Here is a 13726-nt window from a genome sequence, read left to right as displayed (position 1 = left end):
TCAGTGTCCGGGATGACAGAATTCGAGTTGAAAGGATGGATAACATTTATTTTGAATACAGCTATGCTTTCCAGGTGGTTATAGATTTTTATGCAAACGATATAGTTGACGTCAAAGGTAAATATTTTGTACATGTTATCCATATGACCTCAAATTTAACTGAGTTAGATTTGGATAAAGGTGTGAGCCTCACTTTCATTCTAATTAAAAACTAGGCTGTTTGGTTGTTACCGGAGGTTGTTGGTTCCGTGGTAGAATCTTTGTTTCCACACGGGAGACCTGGGTCCATTCCCAGCCAGTGCACCTCATTTGCAGCCGCGACTTGTCTATCAGTGGAAGTTTGTGTGTTGCTTTGATGCTGAACAGGTTTCAGTGGAGTTTCCAGAATAAAATGGACTAAGAAGAAAGGCTTGGCGGTCTACTGAATATCAGCCAATGAAAACCGTATGCATCACAACAGAGGATCCACAGCTGATCACAGGAATGCTGCAGGACGAGGCAGCATTTCATTCCGTCGTGGGTGGGCTCCACGGCAGCTGACGACAATAAGTCATTACCAATAAATAATTGCAGGAGGTAGAAGGAAGAGTTCACTGTTCTTGCACTCATCAGTAATATCACCGAAGCTTCTTCCTTTGTAATTGTGATCTTTTAGCAACTTCATGGTGTTGACATCTTCATTGGAGTGTAAGGAAGAGTTGGTTATTCACCAACCTTCCTTTTTGCTTCTCTTAAAGATGGCTCGTTACTATCCTCACAGTTTTATAGAATGCTTGGATAAATGTTCTGTTGAAGGCTAGTGTTTTTAAAGGTTGGTTGCCAGAAATAAAATACCAGAACGTTAGTGTCAGGGTATAACTGAGTAGCTGTTGTTTGTCTAACTCACGTTCCCTCTACCATGCATCAATAGTTGATTTGGCCCGTATTTCTCATTCCTGCCAGCCCAGCTAATGTTAAGTCAATAAAAGGAATAAGTTACACAGTGTGTTAGAAGATGATAAGTGCTGTGAAAGGGGTTGCACTTTTAAACAGGGTGATGAAGAAAGGCCTCATTGAGAAATGGCCCTGAACAAAGGTTTGAAGGAGTTAAGGGGAAAAGCCATATAGACGTGTGGAGGAACAGTGTTTTAGGCAGAGAGAACAGTAAATACAAAGTCTCTTATGTAAAAGTGTGCCTGGCGTGTTTAAGGAACAGCAAGGAGGCTGTGTGCTGGAGCAGAGTGACTGAGGGGGAGAATATTAGGGGTGAGGTCAGAGGTAAGGAGGAGACAGGAGGCAGATCGTATAGGGCCTTATAGTCCACTGTAAGGACTTTGGCTTCCACTGTCAGTGGATTGGGGATTTTGGAGAATTTTGAGCAGAGGAGTGACATGATCTATGTACATTTTTAAAAGGATCCTTATGATTGCTCTATTAAGAATATTCTATCAGGAGCAAGGATGAAGCAGGGAGAAAAGATGGAAAGCTATTGCAGTGTTCCCAGTGAGATGAGAATGGATTTCTTCACTCAACAATATATTATAGATAGGTTTCTGTATCAGTATGGATAGCTGTAAGTCATTTCTTTCAGTAGCTGCATTGTAAAATGGATTTACCAAAAATTTTTAAAGTTTTTTTTTTGATGTTCATTTATGTCGTCTGTAGTTTGTTACTAGATTTTTCTAGTAAAAAAATCTTCGCAAAAAATTTTTCAGTGTAACTGCTTATATATGTATTTTTGACATGCATGTTGGGGTATTTCTGTGTTAAAGAGGATGAACATTTAAATTTTGAAAAAGTTTGCTATATTGCTTTCCAAAGAGATTCATTTCACCATCAGACAGTGCCCTTTTTCTCATGTCCTAGGTATCTTATACATTTTCTCGCAGGGCAACTTTAGGAGGCATTTTCTAAACTATTATTTGGTTAATCATAAGATAAATTTTGTTCAACTTAAAATTTGTTTTAACGAAGGTGTACTCTTTTTTAGGTTCTCAAAATTTTTCTGGCATTATGAACCTGGAGAGGCCTGTCATTTGCTCTTTGGCTGCCGTAATAAGATACCTCAAAGAATTTAACTTGGAAAAGATACTCTCCAAGCCCAAGTAAGGGTTTTCACAAACATTAAAAAATTAAAAAATAAAGGGTTTATGGTAATAATATTTCTTAAGTTGAGTTTGATAACTACTATACTCAGAAAAGTTTACCTGCTGTTGCTAGAATACCTTGTTGGGGGCAAGGAGGAACTATTTGGTAGTATTACTGAGGGGTATTAAAAATATTGATTAATTTAATAATATTAATAGAATCCTTAAGAATCCTATCACATAATTTATATTCATGATAACTATTTGATCTATTATATCTTTGACTGCAATACGGTGCTTTATACTAACTGGATTAAGAAGTAGTAGTAAAAAACATTTATAAAATTTCATCACCTTTCTTATTTTGATTTCAGTTCTTATTTTATAGACCGAGAAGTTGGAGGTAAAGGGACCAGCTGCCTAATGTAGACAGCTTTTTAAAAGAGCGATTAGCTTTGTAGATATTCTAAGGTTTAAAAGTGGACAGTAGCATTCTGGAAAAATACTAGTTTAATAATAAGTAGAATAATTAAAAAAAAAAAAAAAAGGCAGCTGATAATTTTGTTGCCCTTTTTAATTTTACCTTCCCAGCCTCTTGTCGTTGGCTCTGTCAAGAGTTACCTTCCATTATATTGATTGTAAGGAGCCCTGGCGGCACAATGGTTAAGCGCTTGGCTACTAACCAGAAGGTTGGTGGTTCAGACCCTCCCAATGACTCTGCAGGAGAAAAGACCTGGTGATCTACTTCTGTGAAGGTTTCAGCCAAGAAAACCCTATGGGGCAGTTCTACTCTGTCACATGGGGTCACTGTGAGTTGAAATTGACTCGATGGCACCTAACAACAACAACATAGTGATTCTAGCTAAGTAAGCTACTTCCCATTCTACAGAAGTAGGTAGACAGATAGGAGCTGGCTCAGTTATATGGCAGAATATGAATTGGGGAGCAAAGAGGTGTTCCTAGGTGAGCTTGTTGAGGAGAATCAAAGAAAGGCAGGCACTTGGGAATCTTTTTGTAATGTCTTTGGCGAGTGTTCTACTATGTGGTATTCAGGATGGAATAGAATACCATCTCTCTGCAAATAGTTTTGTCCTTTTAAAAAGCAATCTAAATGTTCTTTAACATGAGTGAATTCGTTATGTTATATTCACACAATTGAATGTTATGCAACAACAAATGTGAATGAACTAGAGCTACACATATCAATATTAAAAATTTTATTTACAATATATTGAGCCAAAAATCAGGTTGCTGAATTACATACCATTTTATGTATGTACAGTGTACATACCATTATACAGAGTTAGAAATATGTAAAACAGTGCTATTTATCTGTTAAGAATACATACATACATAGTGATAGTATAAAGACATGCATGGGAATGACAAATAATAAATTCAGAAGAATGGTTTCTCCTCTCCAATGTTAAGGGAGAGGAAGCAGTAGAGATCAGTGGGGGAATGAAAGGGGAATTTATTTTTTAACCTGGGTGCTATATTAATCTATGTATGTTTTAATATGTCTGAAATATTTTCTTTAAAAAAATGGCAGCCTGGCATTGTAGCTCATTGAATTGTACCTTAAGCTCCATTAACAGAACTACTCCATTACATAGATGGGTCTGTATGGTTGATTGTGTTGAATCTCATAAAGAAAAGGAGACCAGCTACCTACCATTTGACTGGGCACAACAAGGAGCTTCTAACTCAGTGAACTGGAATGTCGCAGCGGCAACGGTTGTCGGGGCCGTGAAGACAGTAGCCAAACACAACTCTTACACAAAAGTGGGGCCAAGGAGGGTCACTCTGAGGGGTCGACCCCCGGCTCCAGTCCCGGGAGTTTATTTATAGTCAATACAGCAAGCAGTGAAGCAAATAACAGAACAATGGGCTTTGGGTGAGTAACAATAAGTTTCGGGCAAGGGAGAAGGAATTCAGGTAAACAAGCCAATCAGTAACAGGACAATAGGTTTGGGAAAGCAAGTCATGCCTAATCTCTTACTTATCGCTGACAAGTCTCCAACATGTCGTATACAACATAGAGGCCCGTGGGGGCTGCAGTTGTCAATAGTGCAGCCATGTTTAAATGGCATATATCCCCACACTGGAATTAGTGAATAATAGCTTCCCCATTAAGATTTATGTTTTCTGCCTGTGTCTACCCCACCAATCAAAGAAGTATTAATATTTGACAAAGGAATTAGCTTTTTTTTTTTTAAATCAGACTCTGATGTTTTTAGAGGTAGATGAATTTGGGCCTCAAAAAGATGATTGTGTCTTTTTCTTATTAATTCAAAGTAAAAATAATACTAAATAGTAAAACATATATATGTATGTGTGTGTATGTATATATACACCCTCACACCACACACACACACACACACACACGCGTGCATATACGTATATATATAAATTTATAGCTTATTTTTAAATTACCTGAAGGCAAACTTCTCAATAAGTTAACTGAGGGTGAACTTTTTCCCCTTGTGTTTGGTGGTGGTGTTGGACGGTGCTCGGGGAACTGACTCTGCTGGTGCCTTAGTATGTGTCTGATCTGCCTGTAGGCTAGTCCCTTCTCCATCCCAAAGAACTTCTGCCCTAGCTTCAGGTCCTCATGTTTTATTTATTTTCAGCACCCAGCATATGCCCAGCACTTAGTAGGCAGTCAGCAAAAACAGGAAAAATGAATGAAAAAAGGAGTTCTTCATCCTGTAAGATGGACTTGATTTTTTTTTTTTAAGTAGTCAAAATGTCATTGGGAGCCAAGGTTAGTGAATAAAGATGGTGATATAACTGGTACTATTGCTTTACTTAAATATGGAATGTGATTGATGATGTTTTTATGGATAGCATGTAAATAGACTCTGAAGATAATTCCAAAAGAGTAATTCTACACTTCTTGTATTGGAAAAAGAATGTAACATCCCAAGGCAATTACTTTAGAAAACATGAATGAGTTCTCCTATGTTTATTAAACATTCAGTTGGATTAATTTATAATCGTATGCTGATAAACTTTTGAACTTTTACTTCAAGAGCTGTGTTATCAGGGGAAGAAAAGTATGTTTAACTTGAGTTGTCTTGTTTAGGAAATCCTTTTACAAAACTAAGTTAATGAATAGTCCATATAAATCTTAATATGCATTTATTTAAAGGTTTTTTTTTTTGCCTTTACAATAAAATTTTAAGTTGTTTTAAAAGATTCCATTTCAGAATTGTTCTTAAGGATTTGTTAAGTGAGGTTTTATTAAATAAGGCAAATTTTGAGGTTCCAAGTTTGTTTTGAGAAGTTGAATAGATTAGTTCCAGAACAAAATAGTATCATAGAATGTGAGAAATATTAGAGTGTTATTATGACAGAGTAGCCTAACTCCTAAGTTCATGAAATTCAAAAGGAATTGGCGTTTTTGGTTGTTGTTGGAAATGAGTACTTTTGCCATTTTGCCTTTTCTTAAGATTGGTTGGAACTTCAAATAGGCTTTGGAAATTTTAGGAAATAATGAGAAAATCTACCAAAGGGGAACTACGAAATCTTTTCCTTAGAAAATCTCTTATGATAACAGATCATGAATATGTGGTGATTACTTTTACTAGTGAAAGTAAATTTAATATATAAGCTATTTTAAGGGCTTTCAGCAATTTCCAAAACAATCAAGTCCACCTTCACAGGATGAAAGATTCCTCCCTCCCTCTGTCCCCCCCTCCCTTCTTTCTAATTTCCCGTAAAGAATTGGGGAGTGGGGTTGATATGATGGCTTAATTGAATTACTTTATACCATGGAAAATAATTATTATGTATAAAACAAATTAGTTAGTCCACAAACAAGGTAGCAGCAGTGTACTGTTTTTCTAAGCTTCAGATTACAGAGGATTTATGGTGATTATAGGAACTCTGTATGAGAAAAAGGAAACATGACAAAAATCAGGACTTGGAAAAATATAAATTAGAGTAGGAGAAGAAGACCAGGTGAATAAAATAGCGTGGTTTTACCATTCAGGAGTCCTGTATAGTTGCCAAAAGTACAATGAAAATCTTGCTCTGGATTTCATTCATTTATTATTCATTTATTCAATGTCTCCTACATACCAAGCACTGTTACCGGCATTGGGGGGATACACTGGTGAAAAATTACATGTGTCATGGAACTTATGTTTTAGTGGGGATGTGTAGACAATAAACTACTAAATAAATAATGAAGCATGTTAGAATGTGATAGCTACTGTAGAGAAAAATAAAGCCAGGAAGGGGGATGGGAAAGATCAGGTGAGGTCGGTGAGTTGTAGTTTTAAATAGAGAGGGCAGGGAAGGTTTCACTGAGAAGGTGACACTTGAGCAGAGGTTTGAAAATTGTTGAGTTGGCAATTGTTGTGTTATATATATTCTTACAACAATTAAAAAAAGAGCAACAACAAAAACAAAATACAAGCAAACCAAATCTAGCAATATATAAAAAGATTATGATAAGTAGTATTTATACCAGGAATATAGGTTTGGTTTAACAATTTAAAAATCAATTAATGTAATACATCATATGAATAAAATAAAGGGCTAAACTACATGATCATCTGAATAGACAGGAAAGGCATTTGACAAAATTTGGCACCCTATCATGATAAAAATAGTGAACAAACTAGAAGGGAACTTCCTTAATTTGATAAAGGACATCTATGAAAACCTCACAGCTAGCATCATAGCTAATGATGAAGACTGAATGCTTACCTCCTAAGATTAGAAACAAGACAATAATGTCTTCTCTTGCCACTTCTATTCAACATTGTACTGAAAGTTCTACCTTGGGCAGTTAGGCAAGAAAATGAAATAAAAGACATTCAGATTAGAAAGAAAGAAATAAAACTCTCTATTCGCAGATGATAAGATCTTGTATCAAAGTCAAATCCCATACAAATTATTATAAGAAAAAAAAGAATAAAGAGCAGAATAACGTCCTTACAGATGAGTTTGTGCCAGAAAGACACGCCCACAAATGCAATAAAAACTATAACCTACTGTTTCAAAATGAGCTAAAAGACATTAAGAAAATGATACTAGATGTGAAAGAACAACATAAATGAGAAGTAGAAACACTCTGAAATGAAGTGGTAGAATTTAAGAAAGAATTAAAAATTAAAGAAAAAGATCATGTTTGGAAGGAAGACTAGAAGGAACACAGAAGCAAACAAACATAACACATAATACTTTAAGAGAAATAGACTTTGAAAAGGGAGATGTTTAGAAAAGAGTTAACACAGCAGGCCCGAGACTGCTATCCTTAGAAAGGCCTGTTTGCAAGGCTGGCGCTTGACTGGCATCTGGAAATTTGGATTTTGAAGGAGTCCCTACCATTCCCCATAAGGATGGCTCTCAGTGTCGAAATTGTTTGTTCAAACAGTATGGTTTATGCTGAATACCCACTTTCTTTCTGGGAGCTGGAATTTTGGTACATGCCTGTGCTACCAGCCCCCAGTAAAACCCTGGGCACTGAGTCTCTAAAGAACTTCCCTGGTGGACAACATTTCACATGTGTTAAGTCACAGCTGGTGGCTGGGGTTGGAAGCTTGTGCCTGCTGTCCTCTGCACCTTGCCATATGCACCGTTTCCCTTTTCCGATTTTGCTTTGTATCCTTTCACTGTAGAAAATTATAGCCATGAGTAAAACTATATCTGAGTCCTGTGCGTTCTAGCAAATCATCGAACTTGTGAGTGGTCCTGGGGTGCCCTGGCACACTTGTTTTACTGTTTTCCTCTTTAATGCTATTGGCAGCCTTTAGGAATATAAAGAAAGAAGTGTCTTCTTTAAAAGGTACATCTTTTTAATGTTTTCACAGGCTGCTTGAAAATTCTTAAGAATGTATCTAATTTGCAGTCATAGTTGTTTTCTTCAATTATAAATCAATTATTAGTGAACCTAAACAAAATTGAAGTTTTGTAGTATAATACATTGTATAATTCATAAAATTAACCTCCAAAAAGTTGGACAAATGGTGAATGAGCAATGAGAACTGTACATAGGGAAAACTATTTTCAGCTATAGATTTCATGTATAATGTGGTAGGTTTTTTGTATGTTTATTTCAATATTTAAATAAAATAATAATATTTAAATGGAATCTTTGTAAATGGGCTGAACTTTCCAATAAGGCCCGCACATTTACTGCCTTTTTCTAAATCAGTAAGATTGCTTTTCCTTTTTTAAAGGAGGGTAAGAATGATACAGAGTCTTAAATTTCTCTGACAAGCTTTCAGCAAGGACATTTTCCTCCCATTATAAAACTTGAGAAAAAGACATTCTTTGTATTTTCAGTGTCTGAAATATTAATGAGGTATTTTCCCTTGTCACTTATTTCTATCCGGCTTCATACAGCATGTATTCTAGCCAGGCATTGTTGATGAGGTTCATTTGAAAGCACATAGAATTTGGCTTCTTCCACAAGGGTAAATAATTTAGAATTGCCTGAGTATTTCAGGTTAGTGAACATATGCTGTTGAATACCCTGGATGCTGGCAGATGCAACCCTTAGTTGAGAAATGTATATAATTCCTGATGTAAATAAACACTGACAGAAGAAATATTCTTTTGTATTTGGAAGGAAGAGCCCAGCTCCAGAGTATGTTATCAGCAACATACAATATGAGAAATTCAAAAGCATAGTTAGTCCTTCTTACAGTTGCTTGATAAATAGTGTTCCATAGGAATCAATCCAATTTAAGATCATCCAGTGGTTGATTTATCTTAATACAATCAATGAAGATATCAGTTTATAGAAACTCCTTCTCACAGCATCTAATTTAAGATTTAGATAACTTGTTCTGTAACGGTAAAACAAACAAAAAACAACACATTATTAATACTACTAATTAAGAAAATAATTTATACTTTTTCCTCTATAAAGATCCGGTGGTGTGAGCTAATTTCAGATCCTTGGGACATTCACAGTTACTGCATTCTTTTTGTAGATAGTGGGAATCTCCAGTAAGTATATGTAGGTGAGGAGTCTAGGCCTCTTCTTTCACCTCCTCTGAGCCCTGGTGGTGCAGTGGTTAAAGCACTGGACTGCTAACTGAAAGGTTCAAAACCACCAGCAGCTCTGCAGAAGAAAGATGTGGCAGTTTGCTTTTGTAGACATTTACAACCTTGGAAACCCTATGGTTCTCTGTGATTCGACAGAAGTGGATTTGGTTTTGTTTTGTTTTTATACCAGATTATGCCATCGTATAGCAAACAGGCACAAAAACAGTGAGGTAAATGCCATGAAATTTCCTCTCTGTCTTTTTGGTGTTTTCACAGAGTCCTGCTTCAAAGGTACACATGAGGCACATATGACCTTGTGTTAGGAGCAGGATTCCACTTTTAGTTGGAGTTGGGTGACAAAACCCTCGGATAATTGGTGGAACAGGGGATGCTTTCAGAATCCTAAACATAAAGCACTATTCTGAGGGTTTACATTCCTGTTGGGCTTACAAGATTATTATACCCTGTTCATGTGAGAGTGTAGGCAACTGAACAGTATTTCTGGATAGTCCACGAATCTTCAGTGCTGCTTATTTCACTAGTGAAAAATGATTTACACCTCTGGTACTGGTGAGAGATAAAGGCAGCTAGCTGAGATACTTTTAGGAGAGACCTCTAGATAATGGTTTTTTAACTTGTCTTTCTTGTGCTCCCTAAACACCCCTCAAGGGTATGTCTGACTAGCGTACTCAACTGTTAACTAATGACCCCCAAAGTATAGATTAAACTTAACTTTCAGTCACATGAGTAGTAGAAGACTCATATCTAAACACTTGGGTAACTGATTAGACATTGATTCCGAGTCCAGGATATCAGCCTGTTATAGATTGAATTGTATCCCCCCAAAATATGTATTGGAATCCTAATGCTTACACCCATTTGGGAATGGGTTTTTCTTGTTGTGTTAATGAGGCCATATCAGTGTAGGATGTGTCTTAAACCTAATTACTTTAAAGATATAAAAAGAGCAGCATAGACACAAGACAAGTAAGCAGAATGGAGGAAAGATAGGTGCCATGGGGAGATCTCAGGGCATGCCGAGAAGAATGCTAGAGAACCTGAGACGAGGATCTTCCCCCAGAGTGGACAGAGAGAGCCCTCCCCTAGAGCCGGTGCCCTAAATTTGGGGGTCTAGCCTAAACTCTGAGAAGGTGCCCCGGGGGGACTCAAGTAGTTAAGCACTGGGCTACTTAACAGAAAGGTTGGCAGTTCAAACCCACTCACAGGCACCTCAGAAGTAAGGCCTGGCAATCTACTTCCTAAAGGTCACAGCTTTGAAAATCCTTTGGAGTGCAGTTCTACTCTGCACACTAGGGGTTGCCATGATTCGGAATTGACTCAGTGGCAACTAACAACAGCAATAACAAAAGTGTCAGAAAATAAATTGCTGTTCTTTAAAGACACCCACTTGTGGTATTTCTGTTATAGCAGCATTGAGAAACTAAGACACAGCCCTTCCAACTTGAATCTTTGACCATGAATCTCTGTGAACACCTATAGTCACTGCTTGATTTTTACCTCTTGAAAATTATATTTTACATTTTATAACCGTAGCTGGATATTTCACAGACATTTCTTGGGCTTTATGACTCAAAGGAAAAAAACAAAACCCAAAATTGTTGGCTTTCTATAGGAAGATGGCAGGCATTTGTTGAGCACTCAATTTTTGCTAGGCCCTGAAGGTGCTGCAAGAGAATAAGACTTAAATAACCCCTGCCTTCAACGAGCTTAAATCAATTAAGAAGGGTAGAAGAAGAACATAAGTTACTATAATTCAAGGCAAATTAAGTGTTATAAGAGGGATAGAACAGGCCACAGACACCTGCTATCAATCTGTGTTCTAGTTGCTTCCCTCTGAAAATCTTTAACAAGTTATCATCCTTTGGAAGCCAGGTTAAACCTGTCACAAATGAATTACAGCTGTTAAAGGACAGTGTTCAGTTACTAGACAACATTTGTAATACACAGTAAATTATTTCTCTTTTTCAGGGCTCCTGGGCCTTAGTTAGGGGGAGCCATCTAAATGTAGAAGGATCTCTCAATGAGGACTAGATCATTGGGCTCTATTTTAGGCCCTCTAGATTCCTGGATGAGTACTTGTTTTTGTAACTGCGTTGGAAAACTGGATTTTACTTAAATTTTATTACAACCATGAGAAGTGCTGTTAGACTTGTAAGCCAGACACTCATGATTTCCTTCCGAATAGTTTAGTGACCTACTATAATTTTTCTTGCCTTTAAAAATAAGCCATCAAGTCTGTAAGTGGTGTTGACAGAAACGTATAAGGACTGGCTTATAAAGGGAGTTGAATTATTTTATTAGTAATGCATTGACTGATACACTTTTTAACATGAAAGATAATAAGGTCAGAATGGGAATTGTACGTAAATTTATTAGTCATATTGCAGTCTCAGTTCTCAGCTCTCCTGAAAATTATTGAACTTTGTATCTAGTTTGTGATAGTTACAGGAGCATAAGGAGAATGTGAATTCTTTAACTGAGCTTAAGGAAATCATTTCTGCTACTTTTTTCAGTTTTATACTCTACTAAACACCTCAATGTGTGTTAATTATAGAGTAAATAACATTTGTTGCTCATGTTAGAATGTTGAATAAAAGCTTTTAAGGTGCTTATCAAGATGATGTCATGCCAAAGAATGAAGAGGACAGTTAAAAGTATCTTGGCATATTTTTTCAGCTAATTGCATAGCTTTTTCCTGAAGATGCCACCCGTGCTCTGCCAATGATAAGAGACTGTGTTTGGCTCTATTCCTGGAAATATTTAAAAAATTTTGGTATTGTTTCTTGCCTTCCTTGTTCTTTTTCTTGGTGCAGGAACATCTCTCGCATTAATCTATTTAACAGCCTCAGCATCAATGAAAGACAGTGTCCTAATGAATTTACCTTTTGTTCTTTGGGTTTGATTTCCTGTTAACGAGCTAACTTTTGTCATAATGTTATTGGAATGTTTCTAGTGCCTAAATTAGTTTTTTATTTCTTTCTGCACTTACATCATGGATGATTATATTTCATTCTTTTACAGGAATTTTAAACACTTGTCAAGTGAAATGGAATTTATGACAATTAATGGAACAACATTAAGGAATCTGGAAATCCTACAGAATCAGGTCAGGCAAACATAAGGTCTAGTTGGTTTAAAATGGTTTTGAAAATAACAGAGTAAGGTAACAGTCTGTTCTTAGTAGTGCAGATGAAAATAACGATAAGCATTGTCTTCATATATTTGTTACTTGGTAACTGCAGCACGCAATTTTTGGAGAATCAAATATACTGAAATACTTCTTTGGGAGTGTCTTTGGGAGCTATAGAGCTGTCTTTTTTAATGATTGAAAGACATGCCCATCTGACAATTTCTATATCATCAAAGCAAGTTTTCTTTGAAAAGACATCTTTGAGAATTAAAATGGAGTGGATTTTTTTTTTCTGTTTGATTATATTTTCTCTACATACTTTTCACTTTTTGTTGAAATGTCTGCAGTCTTATTTCATTATCCAGCATATAAAACAAGTTACTGTGATATACAGTTTTTGACTCAGATGCATAATATTTCTTTTCACAAACTTTTATCAGTGTTTATCTGCTCTTTATTGGTGAATTAGGAAGATCATGGAGACATTAAAAATTATTGCTTTCATTTATTAAATTATCACTTGAAAATGTGAGATATTATTGTAAACTGATATTATTGTAACATAAAGCCATAGAAATAAAAAGCAGTTCCAAGTCATTTGATTAAGTAGTCATTTGATCTGCATCAAATGGTTTAAAGCTCTTACAAATATTTATTACCATTGCAAATTAAATGCTGAATTTATTCTCCTGACTCCTTGATCTGTATATTATCAACTGGTTTTCCTCACTTAGTTTCTCCCTCTTCCAATCCTCTGTATAGACTTGAGTCAGACTTACTTTCGTTCAGTAACGTTTTTGTCTTGTCATTCCATTACCCAGATGCTGAGAATCTTCCCTGCAGGTCTCTGTCATCAAATCTATGTACATTCCTGGGGTAGGAAACAAGCAGTAGGAATAAAAGGACATTTCTTAGGTGAAGACGAGCTCATGGTCAGAATCTGCAGCCATAGCCCTGGGATTGCAGGCCCTCCTTCCTTCTGCCATATCCTCCCTTTTCAAATTCTACTATAGTGGAGTCAGTTCTGAAATCAAATTCCTAAGGCAATACCATTTATAATCAAAATACCCTTTGAAATTCCTTACATCTTCAGGACTTAGACCCTTGTGAAGACAGAAGTTGGGAATTAACATCATTAGTTTGTCTTTGCACTTCAGCTTTGACCTTCCTTTTCTTTTTTCTTTTTTGCTGTACTTCAGGTGAAGGATTACAGAACAAATAGTTTCTCATGAAACAGTAGTGCACATATTGTTTTATGACATTGATCAACAACCCCACAACATGTCAACCCTCTCCCTTCTCGACCTTTCTTTTCTGGTTAAAATATACATAGCCAAAGATACACCATTTCAAAAATTTCTACATGCACAGTTCAGTGACATCGACTACGCTCTTCCAATTGTGCTGCTATTCTCACTTTATATGAAGGCTTACAGAACAAAATAGTTTCTCATTTAACAGTTAGTACACATATTGCCCTATGACAATGGTTAACAACCTC

The 13726-nt window shown here is 36.3% G+C and overlaps 1 protein-coding gene across 4 annotated transcripts in view; it reads left to right on the top strand.

Annotated features, from left to right (window-relative positions):
• Positions 1-13726, top strand: part of MSH3 (mutS homolog 3) — a 202069-nt gene that overhangs the window by 72913 nt on the left and 115430 nt on the right. For all 4 annotated transcript variants that reach the window (XM_023729462.1, XM_023729461.1, XM_023729463.1 and 1 more), the window contains exons 9-11: positions 5-117; positions 1970-2084; positions 12117-12201. In XM_023729462.1, the coding sequence (XP_023585230.1) occupies positions 5-117; positions 1970-2084; positions 12117-12201 (313 nt within the window). The remainder of the gene's footprint in view (positions 1-4; positions 118-1969; positions 2085-12116; positions 12202-13726) is intronic.

Source organism: Trichechus manatus, unplaced genomic scaffold (assembly GCF_000243295.1).
Source record: "Trichechus manatus latirostris isolate Lorelei unplaced genomic scaffold, TriManLat1.0 scaffold00029, whole genome shotgun sequence".
Taxonomy (NCBI): domain Eukaryota; kingdom Metazoa; phylum Chordata; class Mammalia; order Sirenia; family Trichechidae; genus Trichechus; species Trichechus manatus.
Note: the sequence above shows the minus strand (reverse complement) of the source record. Positions and strands in the feature narration are given on the sequence as shown.